At 39.1% G+C, this 26,914-nt stretch overlaps 5 protein-coding genes across 10 annotated transcripts in view; 1 reads left to right on the top strand and 4 right to left on the bottom strand.

The window, feature by feature from the left end:
• Positions 1–199: 199 nt before the first annotated feature.
• ptgdsb.1 (prostaglandin D2 synthase b, tandem duplicate 1) lies at positions 200–1,644 on the bottom strand. The gene is made up of 6 exons (XM_007547882.2): positions 1,549–1,644; positions 1,206–1,345; positions 1,053–1,132; positions 869–982; positions 677–778; positions 200–584 (listed from the first exon to the last, which is right to left on the bottom strand). Exons 1-6 carry the CDS (start codon positions 1,642–1,644, stop codon positions 544–546), a joined length of 573 nt encoding a protein of 190 aa, XP_007547944.1. The 3' UTR covers positions 200–543.
• A 1,050-nt stretch (positions 1,645–2,694) lies between these two features.
• c8g (complement component 8, gamma polypeptide) lies at positions 2,695–6,691 on the bottom strand. Of its 3 annotated transcripts, none has more exons than XM_007547881.2 (7): positions 6,035–6,691; positions 4,831–4,970; positions 4,408–4,478; positions 4,226–4,333; positions 4,035–4,139; positions 3,830–3,865; positions 2,695–2,824 (listed from the first exon to the last, which is right to left on the bottom strand). In XM_007547881.2, exons 1-7 carry the CDS (start codon positions 6,218–6,220, stop codon positions 2,805–2,807), a joined length of 666 nt encoding a protein of 221 aa, XP_007547943.1. In that variant the 5' UTR covers positions 6,221–6,691; the 3' UTR covers positions 2,695–2,804. The 3 variants fall into 3 exon arrangements, with proteins under 3 accessions (XP_007547943.1, XP_007547942.1, XP_007547941.1); XM_007547880.2 differs by lacking the exon at positions 2,695–2,824 and having other exon boundaries at positions 2,831–3,865; positions 6,035–6,279; positions 6,310–6,691; XM_007547879.2 differs by lacking the exon at positions 2,695–2,824 and having other exon boundaries at positions 2,831–3,865.
• Positions 6,692–7,194: 503 nt separating this feature from the next.
• Positions 7,195–9,369, bottom strand: msrb2 (methionine sulfoxide reductase B2). Its single transcript, XM_007547878.2, has 5 exons — positions 9,057–9,369; positions 8,562–8,659; positions 7,735–7,811; positions 7,504–7,651; positions 7,195–7,401 (listed from the first exon to the last, which is right to left on the bottom strand). The coding sequence occupies exons 1-5, from the start codon at positions 9,172–9,174 to the stop codon at positions 7,270–7,272; spliced, it is 573 nt and encodes a 190-aa protein (XP_007547940.1). The 5' UTR covers positions 9,175–9,369; the 3' UTR covers positions 7,195–7,269.
• Positions 9,370–9,656: 287 nt separating this feature from the next.
• armc3 (armadillo repeat containing 3) lies at positions 9,657–22,574 on the bottom strand. The gene is made up of 17 exons (XM_007547876.2): positions 22,297–22,574; positions 20,877–20,994; positions 20,543–20,668; positions 20,300–20,368; positions 19,990–20,165; positions 19,632–19,826; positions 18,628–18,811; positions 18,364–18,516; positions 18,154–18,262; positions 17,000–17,249; positions 15,882–16,018; positions 15,465–15,633; positions 14,876–14,970; positions 11,579–11,656; positions 11,271–11,435; positions 10,883–11,045; positions 9,657–9,942 (listed from the first exon to the last, which is right to left on the bottom strand). Exons 1-17 carry the CDS (start codon positions 22,342–22,344, stop codon positions 9,739–9,741), a joined length of 2,439 nt encoding a protein of 812 aa, XP_007547938.1. The 5' UTR covers positions 22,345–22,574; the 3' UTR covers positions 9,657–9,738.
• Positions 22,575–23,592: 1,018 nt separating this feature from the next.
• pip4k2aa (phosphatidylinositol-5-phosphate 4-kinase, type II, alpha a) overlaps positions 23,593–26,914 on the top strand; it is a 37,988-nt gene continuing 34,666 nt past the window's right edge. For 3 of the 4 annotated variants that reach the window (XM_007547875.2, XM_016669368.1, XM_016669367.1), the window contains exon 1: positions 23,594–24,571. In XM_007547875.2, coding sequence (XP_007547937.1) covers positions 24,431–24,571 — 141 coding nt within the window. In that variant the 5' untranslated portion in view covers positions 23,594–24,430. Of the gene's footprint in view, positions 24,572–26,914 lie in introns of all 4 variants that reach the window. The other variant, XM_016669369.1, reaches the window with a different exon arrangement.

The following is a 26,914-nucleotide window of genomic DNA, read 5'->3' as shown; positions in this document are numbered from 1 at the left end:
TATATATACATGTATATATAAAACTAGGTTGTACATATATGCGTTTTAGTAAATTTAATTACTTCTACACAGTGATGTTTGCAAATTACATATATTTTTAAATCAGACAGAAAAGAACAGCGTGAAACAATACGGGGGTGAATTTGTTTTCAGATTTTAATGTGTGTTTAGACAAAAAAAACCCTCTAAATTCTGAAAAAGTTGTTTTAATGATTTTATTGGCTTTAAACTATTTTTTTTTAATGAAAGAAAAATACAAAACAATCCTTTCATTGGTCTAGATTCAGACATGTGTAAGCCACTGTGAATACTTTATTTTTCCACTCTAATGTTGCTGTTAAAGCACAGTAGAAAAAAAAAAAACCCAACTGAGCTAGGATCAGCTCCTCCTTGGCATGCAGCGAGAAACAGAATTAAAAGCTCTACATTCATAGTCTGAGGTGCAGCTTTGTGACGCAGCAGGTGACACAGTCGGGGGGAGAAGAAGATGCCTTTGAGATGGAAACCCTGGACTTCAGAGACGAGGAGATGAAGATCAACGTTTTACTGTGGCGCGGGGGCTGCTGTGGCTTCAGGGCACTCGCCTGTAATGACACATATGAGCACATATATGAACACTGAATCAGTTTTAGTGTACATTTGGTGATGGATGATGAGTTTTGGGGTGACAACGTACTGTTCGGCGGGAAAATAACAATGTTTTCAGCAAGGACGCCAGTGTCCAGAGAGAACTGAGTGAACTTCTGCTGCAGGTCATCGCTGATCTCAGAACTGCGGCCTACAAGCACAACAGTTTTATTTCATCTCAATATAATCCTTATTTAAACCCTTTCAGCAGGCCTGGTCCTTGTTGGTGATAAAAACCTACTGTAGAGCTTGTTGAGGATCTCTGAAACTCCGTCTTTTGTCTTGATGGTGTGGACCACAGCGTAGTTGTCGTACACGATGTCAACAAAGCGCATGTCGTTGTCGTTGTTCCAGGCTGGGAAGAGCAGGAAAGCGTTAGATTGCCGTGAAGACGTCCTTCGTTTGTCTGTGTGGTCGCCACTCACCCTGGCTGTGGAAGGTGAAGCGTCCAGGAGTGTCTGTTTTCTTCGCCATGTGAGTCATCCTCCAGCAGGTCCCATCAGCACTACTCAGAGACCCACAAAGTTATCTTCCAGTACAAACAGGATTCTGTCTAAAACAATGCATTATCCACTTACTTCAGTGTGGCATAAGAGAGATCCAGGTCTCCAATATCAGTGGGCACCATCGTGGCAGTACCCATCTTCATTGTGGCTTTACGATTCACAAACCACTGAGCATTGGTTGCAAAGCCAGCCATGTACCACTTTCCTGCAACCTAAAGAAAGCACAGAAAGAGGTGATTTTTTTTTCTAGCCAGCCTACACTAAGTGATTTCAAATGTGCATACATGGCATCATTTTTATATTTGTGCCTGAGAAGAAACTTTTTTAAAAAAAAAAATATCTCTCTCTCCCTGCACAGTTGTAACATTTACACATTTAAATTTTTTTTATTAGGTCGTAACTCTTTTTTTCTCACCTTCTCCAGGCTGAAGTCTGGTACAGGCATAATGTTGGCGCATGCAGCCAGCACGCAGGTGAGGGCGGTCAGCATTCTCAGCACTGTGGTCGTCATGGTTCCTCCAGCTCAGAGCGACTCTCTCAGGCAAGGGGTCAGGAGCGTCGGGGATTCTGAAAGGGAGCCTTCTGAGTCTTCTTATAGCCTACTGCAGCATCCTACCTCCCCTCATGTCTCCTCCCCTCAGCTCTCTTCCCTCTGCCCCCTGGCTTGAGCATTGAAAAAAAAACAAAAAAAAACCCCTCTGGATCTTTCCCAAAGTATGCAAATTACAGCTGTTACACAACCGGCACGTGGATGGAGGAATTGGGGTGGAGGCAAGGAGTGCTTTTTTTTTTCTTGTTTTTTAAAGAGATACTGAAGGATGACTGACCTGTCGTGGCTTCTGTTTGGTAAGAGCACAAAAGCCAAGAAAACAACAGAACAGAGCTGCAAATGTTCTGCTTTGAGGTCAGCTCTGGGTGCCAGTTATTGGGATCAAACTGAACAAAGCGAAGCAGTACCCAGCAGGTCCCGCAATGGAAGCATCATTGTTTTTGCTTTTATAGTTATAAAAAAAAAAAAAAGCATTGCATAAAGTGGTTAGACATATTTGCAATCATTAATCTTACTTCAAGAGCTACTTTTTCAACTTTCACTCCATGTCAATATTCTGAAAGGAATGAATTATGTTCATTTAAAGACAAAAACAGCTAAAACGACGACTGTTTTTATTTTCCTGCAGTTATCCATTAAATGCAGACTAGCTGTGAGGGGTTCAATCGCTGAAATTTGCTGAATCAGACCCTCCCCCTCCCCCTTTTGTAAGGAGGCAACAACTCACAATCAGCCGGTTATGTAACCCTGTGTGACACACGCAAACACACAGGGTGGAGGGAGGAGAACGGGTAAGAAAGTTTTGGACCACAAATTGAAACCAAACCCTCTGATCCCCTGAGGGGATTCCAACCTGGGCCTTATTATCCCTGGTTTCTCACTGGCACGCCAAGAAGCAGCTTGCGTAAAGTCACAGACCTTTGAAGGTTGATGAGACCACGACGAAAACAAATGATGTACAAAACTACCAAAAGGTTAAGATGTGGATTTGACAAAACTGAAAACAGTCGGTTGACTTCACCTCGTTTCGCTTTTAATTAGGAGCAAATTATTACATGTAAAGGGAACTCATAAGTTCAGTTCCATCGACTTTCTTGGGTGGATGTCGGAGCTCCGCCTCTTCAGCATGTGGGGACACAGTCTGGAAAACAAGAAGTGACAACATGAAATTACACTGGATGTACACGGATGCAAGAAATGGATGTTGGGTAACTTGTTCTTCTCAGCGTTTCATAAGTTTTGCATGTGCACAGCCTGCAGGAGCAACCTGACTGACCTTAAGGTTTTAGTCAAATTTCTATCTCTGTGTCCAGGTGATAAGTAGAAACAGAGATTAAATGTTCTCAGGAAATGAGCTTAATAAGATCTTTAATTTGAGCAAGTTGAAATAAGAGCTTTACATAACAGAAAATGCTGAAAGCTTTGCAAAACTTTGTAAATTCAATTAACCATTGAATGATTTTTATCTTTGGGGCAGAAGAGCGACATGTTTCTCAACAGTAAGAAGCACGCAGAGTTTCTATAGAGTCTAAAATTATGAATAGCTGATATTGATTACGCAGTAAAGGATGTTGCAAAACAGTCATTCCTTCAGTCGCTCATGCATTGACTTGAAGCCTTGCAGTTATGTAAAAGTAGACAACAGGAAAAGTCGACGTCAAGTCAAGGCCTGTAAGACTCTGAAAGGTTTCGTTTTGAAGATTTTCACAAAGGCAAAGGAGCTGACTTCAGACCATGTTTAATACATTTCCCGCAGAGCTATATTATTTTATTATTAGTGGAATCATTAAAAACATCAGAAAACATGTTCACGCTTCACTAACATGACATTGCTGATTAACTGAACTGGTTATGATGGAAAACGGGATGGCTGGAGCTCAAATGTTGTGTTTTGGATTAGCTTATCACAATGACTAGCATTTTTTCATCTAATATTAGGAAGATATGTAATTTCAACATCATTGCTGTGCATTGTGGTGATGATATTGATTGTGATTATCCTACAATATCCTCATTACGTTTTTCTCCATTGTGTTGTCTCCACCACTCAACCTTAATGACTGCACAGAAAATACAATATTTTAATAAATACTGCTAGTTCTTCTTATTAGATGAGCAACTTGTACCCAACTGTGACAGATCTTACTTATTTTGTGGTCCTGGTCCACTTCACCACAGTGACCTTAAAAGTAGGAAAAGTTTTTGTCATTTATAAGACATACAACATATTGTGCATGTAAACATTTTGTCCCAGTTTGCGTCATTAAACGCTGCTCTAATGTGCACACGGAGCGTTAGTTTTACATTAAAACATGCTGTGTTTTTGTTTGTCACCATGGAGATGTACTTACTGTAGGTGGGGAAGGGGAAGAGGTAGGCAAGACCCATGCCATGTTTTTCAGCAAGCTGTTCAAACTTAGTCAGCATTGGCTCGGACAGGTCATCCACAGACCTACCTGTGAGACATCAACAAGCACTTACAAGCACGTCTTTCCTGCGTTACCGAAAATCAGCCAGAAATACACATAGATGCTGAACCTACTATAGAGCTTTGCTGTGACCTTCCCGAGTTTCTGATAGTACAAAACTGCATAGCTGGTGTAGTCTGTCTCTCCAATCACAATGTCGGTGTTGAGTTCAGGACGAGTTCCTGGTGAGAATAACAATAATCAGAGCGGGAAAAGCTGCTACGCGTTACGGAAAACCTGGAAGAGAAGAACTGACCTTTAAGCGTTAGCTTCCCCGGGGTTGAAGTTAGATGGTATTCCTGCAATATCTCCCGACATTGATGATTACTGAGAAGGGAAAAGGGGAAAAAAAAGAGAGAGAGAGGAGTTTGTGTGACTAATTTTCATTATTCCGTTATGTGACAGATATTATATAAAACTCCATTCTTCTGCTCGGAAGAGAAGCGATTTACTGCCTTGACATCAAAACAAAAGTATTTCACACAAACACATTTTTTTTCAGTTTATTGCTGAGTCAGTTTCATCAAAAGCTTTAAAAAACGCAGAAGGAAAGCTCATTTCCCTCCTCTCCCTGTTTTGTTTTTGTGGGCACACAGACCAATTCCATTGTCAGAAATGTCCTTGCTCAGACAAATTCTGAGAATATATGTGAGCTGTAAGTAATTACATGCATACTTACTGTCTGGTTTTAGTGCTAACTGACAGAGTTTGGTCGGATGGACCTGTAAGGGTCATGACCGTCGGCTCCACCTTGGTTCCATGTTTTATCAGGTAAGAACACTTGGAGGCCGTATTAAGGAGATACCATCTCCCTGTCATCTGTAACAAATGTTACGTTACACAGAGAAAGAAAACATTAAAAAAACACTTTAGGAGGTACATTTATTTTGTAATATTTGACCAGCTTGATCTTTGTAGTAGCTGCTGGTGTTAAGGTAGAAGATAAGTGGGCCGAAAACACATATTTGAGGAACACCATGCATGCATACATACTGCTGTAAAACACCATTACAGTGACTGAAACTACAAAAACCAAGAGTTATGTCATTTTTTTGTAACTAAAGTATAGTTTCTTTTGTTTTGTTTTTGTAATCGAGCAGCCCAATAATTTAATTTTGCTCTTTTTCAACACATTCAAAAATTTAAGGTCTGCAACCACCAGAAAGTGTCCCAATACAAACAAAAGCACACATCTGTTTCAAATGTTGTGTTCTACCTTCTTTAGCCATACTCAGCCTCTATTTACCTAAAAAAAAATCCCTCTATTGCGTCAACAGTACTGATAAGAGTTTCACAACCATGCTCCAAGAGACAGCACCCAGAATAATCTTTAGAAAAGCTAAAACAAAACATATCAGAAATTACTTCTTTGGAGAACATGTATTTAAAAAGTACTACACATTCCCTAATTCTTTTTACCGTTTTTAACAAAACTCCACAGAACATCTTACAAACAAAATGTTTTATAATAGTTGGTTTGAGTAAGCAAAACCCACTGATTTCTGATGATCTTCACCTATTTTATCTATTTTATCTCCTTTTTTTGCGGCGTTGTTTTGCAAAAGACCTGAAAAAAAGACTGAATGAGAATCACTGTCAGTGTGCAAAGATCAAAGCCTGAAAAGTTATTTGTCAATGGTTGTGATCAGTATGTAAGATCTAATTTGAATGAAATAACTATCCAAATAAAATAAAACAAATTACAAACTTATGGCACAGGTAACTTGTACATCTGTTAATGTTATTGAAAACATATATTTTTCTATAAAATCTAGTAATTTTAGCAAAATGTCTGACAAAAATCTATACATTTCCATGTAATCCCGGTTTGTTAACATGGATAAGCTTGGACTGTACTTTGAATTTTACTCCCAGTCTCTTACCTGCTGGATGTCGATATTCTGAGTCGGTGGGGTTGAGTCGATGGGCTCGACCTTTGGCTTCTTCGGTGGTCGTCTTTGAGGTTTTGGTCGACTCTTGGCTCCTCCCACAGCCTCGGTGGGAACCAAGAGACAAAGGCACAACAGCACCGCTGCTGCAAGTACACATCTACATCCTCCCCTCATCATGTCACTGACAATCACGGCTTTAAGGCTCTATTTTCTTGTCAGATCAGTGTGCTTCTCTTAGTCCTAATTTTCTTAGTTTGCAAAATTCTCTTATCTTTGTGCTGGACTCCCTTTCCACCTCCGTCTCTGTTGTCTGCTATCCCTTATCTGTTTTACTCAAACTCTTAAGAAGATATAGACACAGGAGGGTAACAAGCATTGTGCAAATGAGGATGACCCACCCAGTTAAACATTAATTTGGCTTACTGGTACAGATAAGGCCATTTTTTTTGAGTACTGTGCGAGGTTTTTCTAACAACAGGGGGCAGCAACAACTTTTTAAAACATATTTTGGGAAAGAAAACGTCCAAAATGTAACTGAGATACATTTTTATGGCAATAATACATTAATAAGTACATAAATGACAAAAATAAGTAATTTCCTTCAGATTACAGTTTAAAATAAACTTAATGCACTCAACAGACATTAGTAAAAACGGTAACACTTTATTTGAAGGGGGGTGAATAAGACTGTCATGACACTGTCATAAATATGACATAACACCTGTCATGAACATGAATAAGCCTCCATGAATATTTATGACTGTTGTCATAAAGCGTCATTCGGTAAATTATGACACTTTTAATACAAAGTTGACATTATTCAAAATGTCTTTGTTATGACAACTTGACATTAACCAAGAAATCATTACTGACATAAATTTGTTATAAAAGTATTACTGATTGCACTTTAAAAATTAGGTAACTTTATGTTATTAAAGGTAAAGTTTAAACAGTAATGATTTATTGGTTAATGTCAAGTTGTCATAACAAAGACATTTTGAATAATGTCAACTTTGTATTAAAAGTGTCATAATTTACCGAATGACGTAAAAACACACTTGCAATGACTTAAAGGGTACATACTGCATGTTTTTTTTTTTTTTTTTTTTTTTTTTTTTTTTTTTAAAGAGTGTAGCACTTTATTTTTTTATTTTATCAACCGATTCACTTCTGGTGAAGCCCACTTGTTCTGTGTAAATGCTACAATCAAAACTGAAGCAAGTCCATCACTTCTGCTCTTCTGTGTCAGCTACACCATTTTCTCTGGGTTTGAATTTGAGGGCTGCGCTGTTTATACAGAACCGTTGCCCCGTCGGGTCTGGTCCGTCTTCAAACACATGGCCAAGGTGGGCATCGCACTATACGGCAAATATGCATTAGTCAATATATATCTAAAGATATGGTACAACTAAACGGCACAAAGCAAGCTAAGCTTTCAGATATATTAGAAAATAACTCACATTTTTACAGAGGATCTCTGTCCCAGCACTACCCAGGCTGTTGTCAGGGCGACGAACAATGGAGGCCTGGCTCTCGTCTCGCTCCCATGTCCCATGAGCCTCTTTGAATGCTGGCCAGCCTGTCCCTGAATCATATTTAGCTTCTGAACTACAAAAACAAGAAGAAAAGCATAACAAATGCGCATTTAACGGGAACCTTTTGGCAGATGCAGATTACTTTTTAATGCTTACCTGAAGAGGGGAACATCACAGCAAACACAGTGGTACATTCCCATTTCAAAATGGTTCAAGTAGATTCCACTAAAGGGCTAAACACACACAAATCATTTTATCATTTTATAGTCCAAAAAATGAGAGTCTTGAGGAGGTTTATTTACAGGATAAATTCAAACTAATCAACTGTAATGGTAAGCTAATAAGCACAAGAACTCAAAAAGGTTAGTTATTGAAGCAAAAGTATCAGTTGTTCCTTAAAATCTTCCAAAAGAGAAGTTCAGTTAAGGAAACGCCAAGAACTCATAGTATGAAATGCACGTTGTGATCCAGGGCACAGGAAAGTCTTTGATTGACCATACTAAGCGCAGTGTAAGCTTTTATACTGGCACTATTCATTATCACTGTCAATTAATACCTATAACTTTTGTAAACTGGTGATTTTCCTTAGTGTCTCTGAGCTCTGTAGTTGGTCCGAGGTCATAAGTCGACGTAGCGCAGCGCTTCACCTGCTACTTCTCCTAAGCTGATGATCTGACTGATTGGGTTTCTTTCTCTGCAGCAGAGTTGTCTTAATGTAAAGAATGTGAAAATTTTCAAAACCAAAACAATACACATTAACACATCTTCAACACTAGTGTGCAGTCGTAACATAGAGGAAGTAGTCTGACCGAAACTAAAACAGGTCATCGTTATAGTAGTGAGCAAAGTCCATGTCTTGTTTTTGATGAGATGGCATGAAGTCGGTGCCCGATTCATAGGTCATGTTCCAGTTGCACAGATTTGCTTGGTTCTTTTCTATCTATACATTTTGGATAAATTCACTCCTTTTTCCTTTGACTCACCTCTTCAGTTCCTTTCTCTCTTGTGACGAAATACTGCTCTGGTGTCAGCTTCTTTTGCCAGTCTGTAGTCTTGTTGTAACGTGTGAGAGACTTGAGGCCTGCAGAGAGAAGCAGTCTTTATATATCTAAATATAAGGACCAAGTATGAGTTGAGACGTTCTGGTGCATTTTGCACAAGTATTCATGACCTTATTTGGAAACGCATCACAAAGAAAAGGTTTACTGTATGATTTTCAACCAAATTAACACTTATGATGCCAGGGTGGAATTTTAAATCGCTTTATAAAGCATTTGCACAAATTAACTTCATGACAAGTTGGATCACACATTCTCTTTTATTACATTGCCCCTCAATAAAAACATTTAAAGCCTGCAATAAACATGGAAAGCCCCAATATCCTGTATCCGGGAGAGAAGACCTGCAGAGGGAGAGCAGTCAAAGGTCGGGACACAGAGCAAACTAATGCGGGACAAATTAACTTTGCTCTATATTACCTGGAGATGTGGAGAAACAGCGGACGAACGGAGGGATCCTCCGCGGTATCACCGCTGATCTGACCGCCGCGTGTTGTTGAGAAACCGCAGCGAGGAGGCGAGCGACAAAACGCGACATGTTTCCCCCCCGGCGGTGTGTCAAGTGTGTGTCGGTCCGGAGTCAAGTGCAGCGCGGATTATCAGTGGAGCCGAGCGCTCCCGTTACGGCGGGATCTTTCATGCTGCAGCGAGTTCACGCTGGTCTTCCAGGTCAAAAATCAAACCTTCACCTGAATGGGCCAATCTGGACTCACTTCACCCGCTTTTATTGCAGGGGATTGTGCAAAAAAAAAAAAAAAGAACCTGTCGTCAGTGAGCTGCTGCTTTCTGATAAGAAAACGCTTCAATGGGAAGGAAGTTCGTTTAGTAATACAAGTTGAGGTAAGACCACAATTCAGGATGCATTTTCAATGAACGACGAACAGTCGGGAGGTGAACTGGATTTATTTCTACATCCTGAATCTGTATGTCAGGATTAAAAAAATATATATATGTTTGGTCTGATTAAAACAAACATCAGTTTGGCTATTGCATGAAAAACCAAACAAAAAAATAAACACAGAAGAGGTAACTTATAGTTTATTGTATAGTTCTTTGCTATAGTATATTGAATGTTTGTACAAGTATGTGAAACAGAATGAAACTATATAGTCTGATACTGCTGAGCAGCTGGGGAATCAATTGGCATTAAGGTTCCAGGCTGATGCATAAGGTCCACTATGTAGCAGATTGGCTCCGGAGACCTTAGGTTTTCATGGACCTCCTCGAAGAGAAGAACTTCATTCCAGGCCCGATTGTAATCACCGCGAACAAGAGTGCAGCTCTTTTCGATGGTATCGGCAAGACACTGAAAAGATTAAGATGAGACAGAATGGGACGTAAATACAGATCACTACCAAGTGTTCACAACCCATTTACACATTGTGTCATCTGAACTACAAACTTTATTTTATTGGGATTTTATTTTAGGCATGTGTGAACTTCAACTTTCATGCTTTGTCACAGATTTCCTATCAGATTTAGATCTCTGATGGGGCTACTACAACACATTAACACACTTTTATCCAAACCATTTCACTGTAGCTCTTTAGCTGTATGTTTATGGATGTTGTAATGCTGCAAGGTGAGCCTCCACCCCGTCCCAAATCTTTCACAGTCACAGTTATTTTTCCAGAGTTGCCCTGAATTTAGCTATACTAATCCTTCCTTCATATTCTACTAGCTTACTATTTCATACTGAGAGTCCCCTCAGCATTATTCTGCCACCACTATGTTTCAATATGTTAGTTTTCCACTAAACAAAGTGTTTGGCAGGCCAAAAGATTTTGGACTCATCAGACCAGTTCATTCATGTTGAATGAGGTTTGCTGTGTCTCTGTGTTGCTTGTGAAAAACTGCAATTTGGACTTCTTGTAATGGTCCTTCAACAATGACTTCTGTATTTCTTAGAGGCCATATTTGTGAAATGCACAGGTAATGGACTCTGCAGCTTCTCAAAAGTCACTTTTGTTTTCTTATTGATGCTCTCCCTGGTCAATGCCAATTTAGAACAACAGTCTTTGTCTATTATATGAAATCTCAATAAAATATAATCAGTTTTGTGCCTGTAGCAAAAGTCCAACAGAGGTGCTGTACACACAAACTTAATTTAGATAAGAATAAACCATGCAAAAAGGAAAAAATTGGATTTAAAGTAACACTGACAACATTTGGTGGCAGGAAAGCAGAGGACGAGGAAGACAAGCAAAAGAGTTAAGAACCTGCTAATGCTCTGTGGAAAGTCGTACCTTGAAGAGAAGCGCTCTGTGGCAGTAGGTTCCCTTGTTTATCATACCAATGGGAATAACATTCGACTTCAGCTGAAACCTGAGGTCACTTTGGTGCAGCACCCAGTCTAATTCGTGCAGCTTTTCCAGAGGTACTGCTCCACCCATGGCATCACTCACCAACCTGACAGCAACCGCAAAAAAACTCATAACAGTTGAGACATTCCAAACTTAAAGTGATTTTGATCTACAAGAAGCTATCTCTGATATAATAATATGCCTTTTCAAATTGTGTTTGTTTCCAAGATTTTGGCATTTAAAAAAAAACAAAAAACTAATTTCTATTCTCAATGGCATATTTGATATATCATTATTTAACAACATTTTACCAACATAATTAAATGTATACCTGGCCAAGGCCGCATACTGCTCTCGTTCATCTGTCAGTGAAAGGACGGAGTCTTTGGCCTCTTTAATTAGCATAAGCAGGGAGACGTCCCCAAAAATAATTGGTGACTTCTCTGTAAGAACATCTTGGGGCTCTTCGTCGGGTTTGTCTTTCTCTCTTTTCCTTCTATACAGAGAGATAGTTAAATCCAACTGTAATAGAGACGAATACTCATGCCTCAAATTTGATACTAAAATTAGTTCAGGTTAAGACTTTACAGCAAAAAAACATTTCTTTTGATATTGTATGTGTCCTAATATTCCACCTACTTTGGTGTCATTCGTCCTTTCTTGATTTCTGATTCTGTTGGGCTGGGTTTTCTGTCTTCTGCCAGCTCTACTGTATCTCTGTGGCACACAAAAGGTTTATGTATGTAAAACGGTTGCTTTATGCAGGTGGATTTGTATGTGCGTTTATATATGTCTGTGTGTATGTATTATTTTCATCTTTATTTAGAAGGGATATGGGAAATAGGAAGACTATTTATGTGATGAATTACTGAATGGAAAAGATGTGTGATTATATTAGTTAAACTTCATCTTGCCCCTTTTCAGACTCCATTACAAACTATGGAAGAAATCTTCTCCACTGTTACAAAACCTTCTTTTAAAGTCTAATGAGATTTGTGGTTGTAGTACAGGTGGCAGTAGTTAGTTCACAATTTGAGCTTTTGAGATGATGATTAGCTTCTCCCAGCAGTAAAAAACAATACCACTTTGCCATAGATAAGCATCATACCAACTACCCAAAACTAAAGAAGTAAGAGCAAAAAAAGACGGGACAACTGTCCTAAGACGCAATGCCTCAACAAAAAACAACCATGAACAAAAGAATAAATCAGAGCCACCCTAACACTGTATAACCCTCCCCCCCCCCAATCACCCACTACTACAACGGTGGGATGAGACCCCAGCCGTGGGATGGGAGAGCCGGATATCAACTTCCCATTAACTACCAGAGAGAGCTCCAGAGACTTGTCTCTCTGGTGGAAATGGAGAGAGCCAGGTGGTTTGAAGAGAACCAAAAGGTTGCCTACGTCCAGAGAGAGCTGGACAATACCAGAGCAGAGTTAAAAAGGCAGGAAAGACTGAAGGAGATGACTAGACAACAACCAACAGCAGAAGAGGTTTCCAACTCTGAGTCTCTCAGCCGTGCTGCTATCACTTCCCAGGTGCAGAATGGCATAAAGCACAAGCGGAAAATGCAGCTATAATTAACACCCTTGACTGGTGCACACGGACAGACATTATAGACTTTACGCAAAGAGTTCATCACAGAGGCAACTAAAATCAATCCATAAAAAAATCCTTTCTGAATATCATCTCAGGACTCTGAACTAAATTGGGTCTTTCTGACTGGAATCTGACAGCGTTATGGACCGGACGCTTTGGAGCGTCTGGTCAGGAAGCTCATTGCAAACCTTTAGTTGAAATGGCGCCTTTAACTCCAGTCTCGAGTACAGAACAGAGAAAACTAAAGAGAATGCAATGTTGTTTTAATCCATGTAAAGTCTAAACAGAGGAGCCAACAGTTTAGTTTGAGGAAATAAATAAAGGTGCAGAAGTTAATTAGATCCATGCGCAGTCCGCTGCACAGCCAATGCGGACGCGGCTCCGCCGCTGCGAAAGATTAAACTTAACTCTCCCTGCAGCTTTAACAAATGGAGCTGAAGATGTTACCCTTCCGTGCCCAGAAGGAGAGTGGCGCTCAAGAGGAGCGCAGCAGACGTAACAGCTGTCCGTTTTGGAGAAGCAAAACCACGCAAAAAATAAAAAAATAAATTATATATATATAACATTAAGCCTAAAACGTACTACGACCATATACTGAATGTTTGTTTTTTTTGTGTTAAATCCTAAAACATGAAGTGGCATTGTTGTTAGTTGCTATGGCAACGAGTCTGCGTGTAGCGTGGCGAATACCTCTTTCCCTTTGGTGTGGATCATAGCACGAAATTAATACCTACATTTCTAAGTTTCGCTGAGTCAATGCGGCTATGGATGACATGTAAATGATTAGTTTTTTTGCCCCCAAGCGTTGTATGCCTGCGCGAAATTTCCGTACGTCCAATAACATGCATGGTGTCTATAAGTCGTAAGTCAGTGCCTCACCAGCAATGAACCTCACTGCACGTCACTGTTGCTCTATGTTGCAAATCTTATTTGTATTTCTCAAAGTTGTTCTTTTATTTGAGTTTTAGATAAAACACTAGGAAAAGTAAAAATAAAAAAATAAAAACTGATTGAATTAAAAAAACAACCACATTCCTAAAAGCTTATACTTGCAGTGAGTATTACAGTGACAAGTGATGGTGATCCCTTTCCTATAATTCAATGGTGTTTTTCATCCTTTTTCAATGCATAAACTTACATTTTAACTCCGCATGTTTTAGAAATACAACTTTTTTTCATTTAAACTATGTAATTTAATCTGAAATTTCAGTTTCCTTCAGGAAACAGAAAATAAAACCTTAGACCCAAAGACTCAGTTGCATGTCAAGTATTGTTACAGGAACAGTGGTTGTGGCACCAATCTTTTTTTTTCTTTTCTTTTTTTCCAAAACAATTATAAATCAAACTGATTTTTCTTACCAGATGAGAGTTTCCCATTTGTGTAAAATTGCTGCGATGAAAGATACACATTTATCTGAATGCTTTCCACAAGTAGTTACCAGAGAGGCCACTATTTGTGCTGGGTGCTACTGTGACTGTGTCCCAAAGAAACCGATCCAAAAAGCTTCTGAGAACACAGAATGTTTGTGCTTTAACCACGCACTGCATTTCTAACGAGAATGAAGCAGAAGCCAAAAATCCAACCGAGCTGCAACGGGATGTATGCTAAGTTTAACTTGAGTTGGACAAACCTAAGCTTGGATTACACAACAGGCTGCTTAAGAATTAATGTGGTGGGGTTTTTTTTCTTTTGCATTCTAGGAAAGAGAAGGAGTGAATGTGAGGTGCCTTGAGCGCAGTTTTTTATTGCACAATGTGTTACTGGGTTCTTACATGTAGAGTGTTTAGTAAATGAGGTAGAATATTTGCAACACATAAAGTGTGATTTCTGGAATCCTACACTGAATGTTTGTAGGTTAGATGAATACAACACACCTTCAGTGTGTGTTCATAATTATGTGTGTAAGTTCCTTGGTCTACACAAAATAGCTCTGAGTGTTTGGCATCTTAAAAGGGGGATCATTTACCCAGTGAGTCCACAATGATGGGGCACACTGAAGGTAAAGAGGGGAGAAGAAAAAAAAGAAACAAAAACCTAGGGAAAGTGAAGCATAGGATTGGCGCAGCCAGGGGGAGGGAGGGTGACCTCAGAAACAATAATGAGATATGAATAGCTTTGTAGCTAATTCCAAATTAATTCTTAAACTTGTTATTTTTTTTTTGTAATAAACAAATGATTCTACGAAATAGTCTGACTGGGTTCAGCTCCATACATTTACCACAACACAGTCTTTGATCCAAGAGTCTTTGCACGTCTCTGTTTTGACAAGATTCAACAATGCAAAACTGGAATCTATTAAGTGACAAAATTATAGCATTTTTCAAGATTCATACTCTACTGGGACGTTGAAAACAATAATCGCCCGCTGCTGGTTGAGTGGCTGGCTGATCAACTCCTCCAAAGTCAGAAACGGCTCACCCACACAAGCCTGTATGAAACAGAGAGAAATACATCAAAGGGTGATAAGGTAGTACTTTGTTCTTTGTTAAAGACGGCAAAAAAAAAAAAAAAGAAATGACAATAACAAATAATATCTGACTAATATTTTGGTTGTTGTTCAGAGAGCCAAGTGGGAAAAAAAAATGATCTAGTATTATCATTTTCAAGTGTGCACCCCTGTAAAAAAGTGTTTTTGCCTTTTTTGTGTTTTTGTCAATACTAAATATTTCAGATCATCAAAAAGATTATAACATCAGACGAAGACAACCTGAGTAACTGTCCTTGAGAACTCCAGGGAAACAGCTGGTTGAATAAACCAAGTTTTAGCCCAGGCAACTTGGTGTCAATTGATGTTATTTGTGTTATGAAGTTCATTAGCTTTTTGGTCACAAGCAGGTATTGGCATTGAACAAGATGATTTGTCTTGTTCCCTGTTGACGTTCTTTATTGTCACTCAGGACCTTCACATTTTAGTAAACAAACCTGCCCAGCATCAAAGAAGTTGCTTGTAATAATGTCATTTGCAGTCAATCGTCCTAGCCGGTTGTATTTAACAGGCAAGTTGGAGTTAAGCAGGCTGGTCGTGGCCAACTCGCTGAAACTGCTCCTACGGTTTGCTGACTGGTTGATTTCCTGAAGTATTTCCAGGGCCCTGAGACAAATAATCATGAGGAAAAACGTGTTCAGTACACATACCAACAATAGTTTTCCATATTAAAAGACCCAGTATATTGTACCATGCCACCACCTGCTGGCTGGTTGAAAAACTACAATTAAGACATTATGCCCAGCTTCAGCATGTTGTAACTAAACAAAGCTTTGCCTTTTCTGAATTTCAAGCCATAAATATTCAGAATTATAGTTGAATTTTTATTGCTATATGTTATATCTGTGTTTTACCCAAGTCTGCACATCGTCACAGCACAAGCTGTATCCCCAGCGCAAACGTTCACGGCGAAGCACGCGTGTCTCAGCACCTCTTTGTCATTGGAATGCAGCAGATTGACGAGCGGTTCGAGGCCTCCAGCTTTGTGAAACTGTTTTCAAACAAGAGGTAGAGTTTCAGGCATTATGGGAAAGAATTTTTTTAAAATATGCTAAACGAGTTGCTGTTTTAAATGATTTATGTGGTTTAAATGCAGCACTTTGCAAAAGTATTCTCACCCTTAAACTGTTTCACATGTTCTTACATTTTAGCATGAAAATTTTGTTCATTTTGTTGAGTGAGAATAATACAAAGTAGGGAATAATTGTGGAATGAAATTGCCATATTGAATGGATACTGTCTATGAACATCAGATCTGGACTCTGACTGGGATACTTCAGTCCAAACAAATCAGCACCAAAATCGAACTTGGCCACCTTTCAGCAGAACAACCTTCTCTGCAAAAGCAAAAATCTTAGCAAGCATTTTTGGTTTAGTTTCCTGTGCAAATATCTTAATGCACTTTAAAAATAAGAAAAAAATAAACTTAAAATTAATTATTCAGCACTAGGAACTTATTTTAGTGGAAAAAGTAATTTTATCTTATACTATGGAAACATTCTCTTGTTCCTCTGTCGCTATCATTCTGCTGCAAGGTGGCCAAGTTTGATTTTGGTTTAACGTGGACGAAACACCTTCCACTTGTTTGGTATGTCTGCAATAAGGCTTATGGCACACATGAAAAAGCCCTTATTTGGGTGATTGCTTTCTTCTAGCTATGTTTTTTAAAAATACCCCATTTGAGGCCTTTATTGATTTTTTTTTCCCATAAAAATAGTCCAGTAAACAAATTCTCCCATCTAAGCTGAGTCTCTTCAGTTCCTCTAGAGTTACTATTGGCCTCTTGGGTGTTGGTTTGAGTACTTTTGCAAGTTACGGTGTTTTGTTAGTTGAAAGCAGCAGGAATATTATTAATTTTACTTTGGTACTTGTAATTTTTTCTTGACAATAAAAACAAAACAAAAAAAACAACAAACAAACAAATGTCCCATTATTTGCATCACTCTAAGCTGGGATCATTCATTAGACAAACCTTGTCCCTTTCTTCGTTGTCACAGGCCAGCTGTGCCACACACAGGGCAGTGTACATCAGGACCTGTGTATCTGTGGACTTCAAGGGTTCAACCAGAGCCTGTACGCCTCCTAGTGTCAGGATGCTGGACTGGATGATCTCCTGTTCTGCCATATTAGAAATAGTGGCAGCAGAGCTGGCCACTGTGCTTGCAGAGCTTTCAGAGAGCTGCTGGATGAGGATCTCATGGCCCCCTGCCTCATACACTGCACTGGAAGATACCATGTTAGTAGATGGGGTGCTCAGCACACAATGAAATCTAACTGACTGTTACGGACATTGCAGTCTCCATGTTGGTGTCCTGCAAGCACAGACTATCTAATGCATATTTGACATGTGTCTGATTCTGGCAAGTACAGACATGCAAAGAATCTGAACAAAAACAGGAAAAGGATGTCGATGAATTGGATGTATTCAAGGTGGGAGTAAGGTGAGAAATGAAGTAAAGCACGGAAGTGTTTAATGAGCCAGCGATGATGGATGATGCAGAGTTTTTCTGGAGAACAAGAGTAATGAGGGTATGATGGAAAAAGAAGCAAGAAAATAATTGACTAGGTGACAGGTTTCAGGAGAAATGTGATAAAAATTCACAGAAAAAAAAACAAGATGAAAAGAAAGAAATGGTATCTAGCCTAAAAACAAACTGTCCCTCTAAAAGTATTTAAACTTGTTCATCGTTTGCCTCATTATTTGGTCTTCCTTTATTTTGCATTCTTTTCAATGCTATACATCGACAAGGATTTCATAAATGTTCTTGAGCCCAATTAGTAATTTTCATTAAAAGTATGTTTTTTGTTTTGCAAAGCTTTTTGTTGTCGGACGGCAGTTTATCTTTATTGTCTTGCTTGCTTGTACAAAGGAATCAAATCTCAAAGGTTTCACTAATCAGTATGCTGTTTATGTATTGTTGCATTTCCACTGTTTTTTTTTTTTGTTTGTTTCTTTTTTTGCTTTTTTTTTTTTTTTTTGTTTCTTTTTTTGCTTGTTTTTTTAAGCATGGTAGCGTATTAGGATGTGGTTTACTTCATGAAACTTAATCCTTGTTTAGTAAATGTCTCTAAGTCACTACTGAAACACATGCAGGAGGAGAAGTGGTCAGGATGTTTGTCACTCACAGCGCATTGGCCTCGTTGCTATGTGTGAGGCTCGAGAGAGCCTGGGTCGCTGCCTCTTTCAGTACCGAGCTCTCACTACTCAGCAGCTGCACCACAATGGGGACGCCCTCTGAAACACACAAAACCAACTAAATTCAGGTGTCCTTGCAGTCAGTATGTAATTGCTGCTGCGATCCAGTGACTGTTTATAGTCTGTGTATTTTTACATACCCAACTCTCTGAAGCGGTCTTTGCTGCAAGGGTGGAAGCTCATGGCTGCGATAGCCTGACAGGCGGAAGCTTTCACATTGTCATCGGCCGCAGACAGAAGCTCTACTAGAACTTTCTCGATCATCTGCTCGTGGAAAACTTCGCGGCTTTCGGCTACATTCAGAAACATCCGAGCAAACATCAAAGAAAGTCAGCAGCTACTATGAGTGCGTTCTAAATTTCCTTAAATATGTTCCTTCTGTCATAATTGTTTAACGTTCTTACAACTCTGAGCTGCCCTTGTGATGCATTTGATTGCAATGGACTGGATTTCAGGACTGCTTGGTGCAAGGACAAACTCCGCCAGCCTCGTAAGCCCCCCGTTAAGGTGGATGATTTGAAGAGTCTCAATATCACCCAGACAGTTTGACACTGTTTGCAAGGCCTCAGCATGTAGGTCGTTAAACTCCTTTTAGAGACGTAAGAAAAGAAAAAGTAGGGGATAAGCAGTCAGTGTCATAGCATACAAATAGTAGTTCTAGATAGTTGTTACTACATCTATCTTTCTTAATCCTATTGCAATAATATTAATAAAAATGACAAAATGAAGACGTTGTTTTCAAAAGTACATTTTTCACACAATCAACATGACCCTTTGACTCTTTCCGATCAGAAAGGTACAATATATTCCATTAGAATTGCGATGGCCAAAACAAAGTTGTGCATAATTATGCAGTGGAAAAAAATGTTTTGGGGGGGTTTCAAACATTTTACAAATAATAATTCTAAGAAGTGTACCAGGCATTTTTGTATTTAACCCTCCTTACTCAGATATCCCTAAATAAAATCCGGTCTAGTCCAAAACACTGGTGACGGGAAGCCACAAGAAGTTCTCTCCGAAGTTCACCACATATGGAAAGAAGTGCTCTGCTCATAAGAGACCAAATCTGAACTAGACCTGCATGCAAAGAGATGACTGGGCAAAGCATTTCTAGATATGCAAGTGTGGTAGAGATATACCCCAAAAACATCCACCGGCAGAACAGCGAAAAGCAACTTCCAGGTATTGATTCATCGGAGGGTAAATACAATTACACACCACACTTTTCAGATTTTTAATTGTAGATGTCGACAATCTTGTATAATTTTTACTTTACAAACGTGATGCTTTGTGTTGGTCTAACCCTAATCCTAATTCAAATAAAATAAGTTGAAGTGTATGGCTGAAACATGATAAAAACGAAAAGATTGGATGAGTGTGAATACTTTGGGCAAACTACTATACTCACCATATTATCCAGAAGATCCAGGAACCTCTCAAATCCCAGCTCCTCCCTGAAGGTCTTCCGTGTTTCCAAATCGGTAGTGACACACTGAAATATCTGTAAGGCTAAATGCTGGATGACAGGAAAGTCGGACTTAAGCAGCTCCAGAAGAGGGGGGATAGCACCTAGCTCGTGCAGCACCTCGAGGTTCTCGAGGTCCTTCATTCATCAAAATCAAAGAGGTCAGAAGAGGGTCACAAAACTTTACAGTCATATGTTCAGTTGTGTTTTAAATGCTGACGAATGTTGGCATATTTTCAAATGAAAAGGCTTACTGCAGCATAGTCCTCTAATTTTCTCTAGGCTCATAGCTCTGAGTCACCTGAACTAGGTTGAAGATGATCTCCAATGAGTTCTTTGCGACATCTGGGTCCGGGCTGCTGAGGAGTTTGATTAGAGGTGGCATACCATCGTTGGCGTTGATCTGGACTCTGCAGGTGAAATCCATTGCCACAGCGGCAAGGCACAGTGTTGCAAACTCATGCACGAAAACATCCTCTGGAGAAAGAAAGACAGAGTAGTAAAATGTCAGAAAGAAATAAGACATCAACTAACTTAAAAGTCAGACTTTCAATGTTTTGACCGCTTTCACAATAATTAGGAGACTAAATTTGAAGATCAAAACAACTCACCTTCAGGTGTGAGCTTCTGTAAAAGTGATGGAATGAAATCCTCTTTTTTCAGAGCTTCGCTAACTTCGCCTTTTAGTTAAAATAATGAATAAGCCATTCAAAGTCAACCAGTCATTTAAAACATGTAGATCTAGTCAAAGGTTAGCAAGACGGACAGAAAAATGTACTGGTATTGACAAAAGACACATTCCTTCAAAATTCATCTACATTTATTTCATAGATGACAAACTACACAGAACCTACCATTGGTGGCCATATTACCCAAGGTCATGAGGGCATTGCGTTTGATCAGTTTATTGCTGTGATCAATAAGCTTGCAGAGAGGCCCAAGGACTCCTAATCCCAGCAGCATCACTTTGTTCTCTTCTCCTAACAACAGGGGGAGACAGTGAGCAAGAAAGATTAAGGATGGCAGCAGAGTAAATGTTTTATTACCAAAGAATAACTGACTCTGAAGGCAGACAAATAAAAGAAAATTTTCTCTAAAATATGAGTTTAAATAGAACATAGCTGTCCAATATTAATACACAAAAAATACTAATGTTCGATTTAGTGTCTGTGGTGGGGTTTTTTCTACCTTTCTCAGCAAACTTTTGGATTGCTTCACTTGCTTTTAGCAGAATGTCTTCTTCTTGAGAGCTTAAGAGCAACACCACCGTTCCTGGGGCTTTACTTTCTAGAGACAGAGTTTCAAACTGAGCGCCAACAGAGAAAGACAGAATTACTATGACAAACAAAAGAAAGAAGAAAAAAACATAATGTGTATATGTGGAGGAATATGTTGTAGAAAAAAAGGAGAAAAATACCTGAAAATAAATAATTTTTTTTAACATAGTAACATGTACTCTTACAAACTTTTTGAAACAAAAATGTTCTTTTTGGGAAAAAAAAAGAAGTAAAAACATTAAATTGGAACACATATTTTCAGGGATGTACATGCATCCATTTTAAAAATAACTCTTTATATCAGTGACTATCAGTGTCAAAATTACTGATGCCAATGCAATAACAGCCCTCTATTGATCACTTTGTCTCCTCTAAGAACATTTTATAGAAAATAATCTTTGAGTTTTTCTGGTTTCTGATAGAGGTCACCAGTTTTCTCTTCTGAGCTTGTAGAGTTCATGATGAAAGTCTAAAAAATTTAATTGGTCTTTGGAAGGGAAACAGACCCACAGCATCACAGATTCTCCACAATATCTAACAGTGGGGATGAGGCGCTTTCTGTATATTAATCTTTTGTTTCACAACAGAACCCATCTGCAGTGTTTGATGCTGAAAAGGTCAATTGTAATCTCATTCAAACAAAGTGTGCAGGATTTTATGCCCCATCAATTCAGAACACCCATTTGGGATTCAGATATCGCATTCTGGTTGTTAGACTTGATGTCCCAAAGATCACACTCTTTGTTGTACTTTTATAGCAGTGAGTTTGGTTTTTTTAAAACCTCCTTTACCATTGTGTTTACTATAGTGGCGTATATTAGCAAAAGAAATTGGTCACTGCTGTTGTGTCATGCTGTTTATTTACAGCACGACACAGTGACCACTTGGAAAAATATAAAAACCTGGATTAGTACCAGCTAAATGTTCAAGCAAACTCAGATCAATTTGAAGAAATCACAAGTCAGAGAAGGCTTACCAAGAAATAATAATAAATAACTGTGACTCTCCTAAAACAGATATTTCTTTATATGAGAATATTTAACGACTGAATACAGAACGTGGGCTTAAATGCACGCTTTTTTAAATGCATTTTAAGTTAAGATTATGCTACATCACTCAAATAATATAGGTTATAGGCTGTTGTTTTTCTTTTTTTGTTTGTTTTGTTTTTTTTTTTACATCGTAATTAGGGGTACCGACAGGTCATCCATGTGATCAAAAATAGCCATCAGTTTCTGTTTTTATTTGTTCGTCTGTTTGTTTTTGTTTATTGTTTGCTTGTTTTAAATAACAGTTATTAAATGGGATAAGTTATAAGGTGGGTTTCATACCGCGTCCTTGTCCTCTTTCTCCTTGTCCTTCCCCGTCTTCTTTCCCATTTTGCTGTTTAAAGAAGAACAGCTAACAGCTGTTCAAATGCTGCTTAACACACTTAGGTCGCACAATAGTTAGGTAAACTGTTTAGCTAACCTGTAGCCGACTATTGCACTATAAAAACCAACTCCTGAAGTAGCCAACAAACCACTATGATGGATGTTCTATTGACCTTATAGGTTTTATAATTAGAACAATAAATCGACCAGCCTGTAAGCTGAACGTGCATTCTGAAAAAAAGGAAGTTGACACTTAGTTGCTAGGCAACCCAGGTCAGGCAGGCATAGCGGCTGAAATATTCATTTCGGTAAGAGGAAGGTTAGTATTTAAACATAATACCTCACACAACAAACAATGTTGGCATGCTTATGCAGGCTTAATGGTGATACGGTACGATTGATTTCGTTTTGTAAAGTTATGAGTCTAAAGATTCCTGACGTCAATTCCCAGAGTTATGAGACTATTTGACATAATTTTTAACGCAAGAAAGTTGACTATGGATTTAATGCTGGTGGCTGCATGCGCACCCACAGGTTTCTGGCTGGCTGGCTGGCTGGCTGGATGGATGGATGGATGGATGGATGGATGGATGGATGGATGGAACTTTTATATCATGGGATAAAGTCTGTAAATAAAAATAATGTAAATCAATTTTGTTTTCAGATTGTACAGGAACCCGTTATTGTGATTATTAACAAAAGTATGCATGCATGTTGAGGCAAACGTTGAGAAATCATTTGTTTGTGTGATTTGTTTTTAAAAAAAAAAGGAGGGTGACTTGACCTGCGTAGGCAACAGGGGAGGCAGGTTTTAAATGTGCTGCTATGAAGAGTGACTCATAAAACAAATGAGGTCTAAACAGCATCAGCACATTGAGGCCTCCAGCTTTTACAGAGGTACTGACACAGCAATGTGCCAGTGGAAACAGCGTAGTATGCACCAGAAAACGAAATGACCTCTACAGACATTACCTCTCTGATAGTGAGGGACATTATCGCGCTGCTTCCTGAAAAGAGACCCTGTGATTTATCTCATCCTGGGAATGTCCTGTGGGATTCTGCTGATGCATCACACTTTAAACAAAAGCTTGAAATTGTATAGAAAAGAAAGCACTAAATGTTGAATGTTTGGTGTGTAGTTAAACATTAATTTTAATTTAGGACTATATATATATAAAAAAAAACTGGTATGTGCTAGTGAAAGACAGGGGAAGCTTGACTGAGGAGAGAGGGAGGTGCGGCGAATCAGCGCAGCAGCAGACATTGCACGGCTCGGACTGTCACCTCCCATCCGTCGAGCTGTCATTTGACAGCAGCACACATGAACATCAGTGCTGCGGAGTTGGAGCTGACCTCCGGTGGACATTAACGTCGTATTATCTGCTGGTCGGTGTTTTATTTCGAACAGCGCATGGATATGACAGGATACGCCCCTGTCATCTCTACGGACTGATTACAAACGCGTAGGAGGACCTTGAAAGCTGGCTAGTCGTAGCGCTGGTTAGCTTGCGAGCTAACGGTAGCGAAGCGGCAGTGAGCGGCGGAGCCTGCTTCTGCTTTGTACCGTCATATGGCCACCGAAGGTCGGAAGGACTATAGCTGTTTGCCTGGTTAGTCGTTTAGTGTCATTCATTAATCATTATTAATCTTCCCTTTTGCAGATAAAACCTAGCTTGTTCGCCGTTTCCCACGGGAATTTACCCTTCTCCAGTTGTCAGTGTTTATATTTATTATTTTACTATATTAATACTTAGTGCTTGCTGTCCCGTGTAGCTAGCTATGCTAACGCCAGCTCAGTGAGGGTTCCAGACGAGTCGAGGAAGGAAGAGTGTTGATGTGGGCTGAGGGAGGCGGAGGACGACTTTAGGTGCAGGAGAGCAGCATTGTTAGCTTCGTCTCATCCTTTCTTAAGACGGAACCCAAACTGTACCTGGCATTAAAAGAACACTCGGCCCATTCGGTTTGTTAGGTGGCTAAATGAATAGTGTTAACACTACTACATCGTGAGGCCACAGTGCCAGCTTCAAGCGGAGACGCTCTCTACACATCATCCATCGGACGGACTGCAGCAACCACCCAGTTTGCTTGAAACATGGCTTCGGCGGCCAGCATCGCCGCATCTATTGCGAGCAAAACGAAGACGAAGAAGAAACACTTCGTCGCTCAGAAAGTGAAGCTCTTCCGTGCCAGCGACCCTCTGCTAAGCGTACTCATGTGGGGAATCAATCACTCGGTAAGTCAAATCGTCTAATGCCTTGATGATGATCCACACTTATTTTTCCCCCCCGTCGACTCTTTGATGTTCCACTTTAAGCCACATTTGCTGTCAAAACCACAAGGCTTTGTGTTGTTACACGTGATGACATAACTCCAGTGGTTAGATCTCCTGTCAGTGTCACTGTATGGCAAATCTACTGAGTTGTAACAGTAATGAAACTTCAGTACTGTAGGAATTATTCAGTGCTGATGTATGCTTTGAAGTGAATGTGCTTGCCTGCTTGGGTTGTTAACTCCTCTTTGACTTCCTGTTGTGCATATATAGGACAAGCCTGTATAGTTCTGTATCAGGAAAGAACATTTGACCATGCAAGGCATCTTATCAGCGATTTCCTTTCTGCTTTTGCTAAATGTTTACTGAAACAGACCTCTATAGTCAGAAATCATACACGTATATCTGGCACCATTGTAAATATGCTAATACACCCTACAACAAGGATGATAAACCAAATAAGGCATGCAATCTCAGAGGTTCTTCTATTCCTTTTTTAACATACTGAAATGATGGTCTAATTCAACGTTTACTGATCTTGTTTTTGATAATCAGAGGCGGTTCTTTCACAACTGATTCCCCGGGTGACCCACTTCTGAAAACTCATTCCCCTTGCTGAAGCACACGTCCACTTTGCAAACAAAACCCATTCTGCGAAGAACAGTGGCTTTTGTTATGTAACATGTGAAAAACAGGACAATAAATTTAAAATGTTCTCTTTCAGATAGAGAGATGTAGATGGAGAAATGTAGCAATGAAGAAATAGAATAATTTGATCAATCTCAAGCTGTTCTATTTAATGTAGAATAAACTCTCTTATATTGCTTCCCTTGGGCACAAGATTGGAGTATCCCATTCCTCCTAATTTACGTTGCAAATAAGCAGTGTTTGCAAAAACACATCGGACAGTACCGACAGAAATTATTGTACAATAAAAAACGTCATTGCATTTACAATGAAAAGCTCGTGCAATGTAGTGCGCTGATTTCACTCGTGTCCGACAACGTTGTGACCAAAGTCTGAAGTAGTTGTGTTGGTCTTGGAGCAGATACTTCAGGTGACAGAAGGGAGCTGAATTGTTTAGGATTTAAATCTGTTTCCATGGTACAGCTTTCCTCAACAGGTCTCTGTATTTCTGTTGGCTGCTCGACTTGACATCACAGCACAATTATTGTGTCGCATTTGAAGCCGAGTAGATTGTGGCACAGAGATGACGGAAGGAAAGCAAAACTGTTTGAATTAAGAAAGATCCTTCTTTGTGTGTTAACCTGCTGCATTTAACTGGGTTTTTAAATTAGATTTAAAATGATTGATATAATGAAAGGTACCACTCCTTCAATGTTAATGTCTATATTCAATAGCTCCTTAAAACTGCTATCCAGGAAGTTTTTTTCAAGAGGGAACACAAATTGGGACCAGCTGTAACAAAATGTATTTAAGTGAGCTGAGTGAATTTTGAAAAAAAAAAAATAACTTTTTTTTTATTTGAATTTTTATTTTATTTTATTTTTTATTTTTTTCAAATTACTAGACAGATCATTGTAGCAAAACTTACAGTAAAGATATGTGTGACTTCAAACCTCTTTTAGTGAATATCAGTATCAGATAATAGTTCAAACAGGGAAGTTACTGAATTAGAATCATTTCTGTCAGGCTTATCACTGTCAACTTCAGAAGCTGTTCCCAGAACAACAACAGTAGCTGTAATTTGCTGGATGTATAAAATTCATAAGTGCAGTATAAAACATGCAAAAAAGGTCACTATAATACCTACTACTAAATAGGTACTAATCTGCAGCACATGAGTACATTGTTTCAAAAATGTCCTGCCTTAGGCCCTCCCATGCAAAATTCAGAAGTTTTCATGAACACTGAAATGAGCAATAGAAAGTTCAGTTTAGAGCGGAAACGACAAATGACTTTCTTTTTTTTCTTTTTTACTGAGTGTACTAAGTGCTTGTGGTTTCCCTTAGATTAGCCCAGCGCAGTGAACTACATTTCCATTATTAACCACATAAACTCAAATACAGTTTATGATATTAACATGGTTATCAAGCCAATCTGATTGCAGAAGGTTTAGAAACTGAACTAAATCCCTTTTTGTGGCGACTAGTGCTTTCACAACATGCAACCAAAAAGTCCTAACAACTGAATTAAATGCAGCATAAGTCCTTTTAAAATAAGTATGCTGTTTAGCTTCTGTTAATTCTCCAACTTATTGCGTGATAAATTAAAGCAAACTCTAATTTTCACTTGCATGATTATTTTTGTCTTTTCTCTCTCTCTCTCCCTCTCTCTCTCTTTCTA

This window comes from Poecilia formosa, unplaced genomic scaffold (genome assembly GCF_000485575.1).
Source record: "Poecilia formosa unplaced genomic scaffold, Poecilia_formosa-5.1.2 Scaffold22, whole genome shotgun sequence".
Lineage (NCBI taxonomy): Eukaryota > Metazoa > Chordata > Actinopteri > Cyprinodontiformes > Poeciliidae > Poecilia > Poecilia formosa.
This window is presented reverse-complemented; position numbering and strand designations above follow the sequence as displayed.

Bases quoted from the DNA above. Each gene is read 5' to 3' on its own strand.
- ptgdsb.1 (XM_007547882.2), bottom strand. From the start codon at position 1,644: ATGACGACCACAGTGCTGAGAATGCTGACCGCCCTCACCTGCGTGCTG. The intron at 1,133-1,205 runs GTAAGTGGATAA...GTCTCTGAGTAG, and splicing joins CTCTCTTATGCCACACTGAA to TGCTGATGGGACCTGCTGGA. The intron at 779-868 runs GTAGGTTTTTAT...TTGTGCTTGTAG, and splicing joins GATCCTCAACAAGCTCTACA to GCCGCAGTTCTGAGATCAGC.
- c8g (XM_007547879.2), bottom strand. From the start codon at position 6,220: ATGATGAGGGGAGGATGTAGATGTGTACTTGCAGCAGCGGTGCTGTTG. The intron at 4,971-6,034 runs GTAAGAGACTGG...CATTTGTTACAG, and splicing joins AGAATATCGACATCCAGCAG to ATGACAGGGAGATGGTATCT. The intron at 3,866-4,034 runs GTAAGTACATCT...CCTACTTTTAAG, and splicing joins CTTCCCCTTCCCCACCTACA to GTCACTGTGGTGAAGTGGAC.
- msrb2 (XM_007547878.2), bottom strand. From the start codon at position 9,174: ATGTCGCGTTTTGTCGCTCGCCTCCTCGCTGCGGTTTCTCAACAACAC. The intron at 8,660-9,056 runs GTAATATAGAGC...TTCTCTCTGCAG, and splicing joins CTGTTTCTCCACATCTCCAG to GCCTCAAGTCTCTCACACGT. The intron at 7,652-7,734 runs GTAAGCATTAAA...TTGTTTTTGTAG, and splicing joins TGTGATGTTCCCCTCTTCAG to TTCAGAAGCTAAATATGATT.
- armc3 (XM_007547876.2), bottom strand. From the start codon at position 22,344: ATGGGAAAGAAGACGGGGAAGGACAAGGAGAAAGAGGACAAGGACGCG. The intron at 20,166-20,299 runs GTGAGTTGTTTT...TTCTTTCTCCAG, and splicing joins ACAGAAGCTCACACCTGAAG to AGGATGTTTTCGTGCATGAG. The intron at 11,046-11,270 runs GTATACATTTAA...GGTTGCTGTCAG, and splicing joins CAGTATGCGGCCTTGGCCAG to GTTGGTGAGTGATGCCATGG.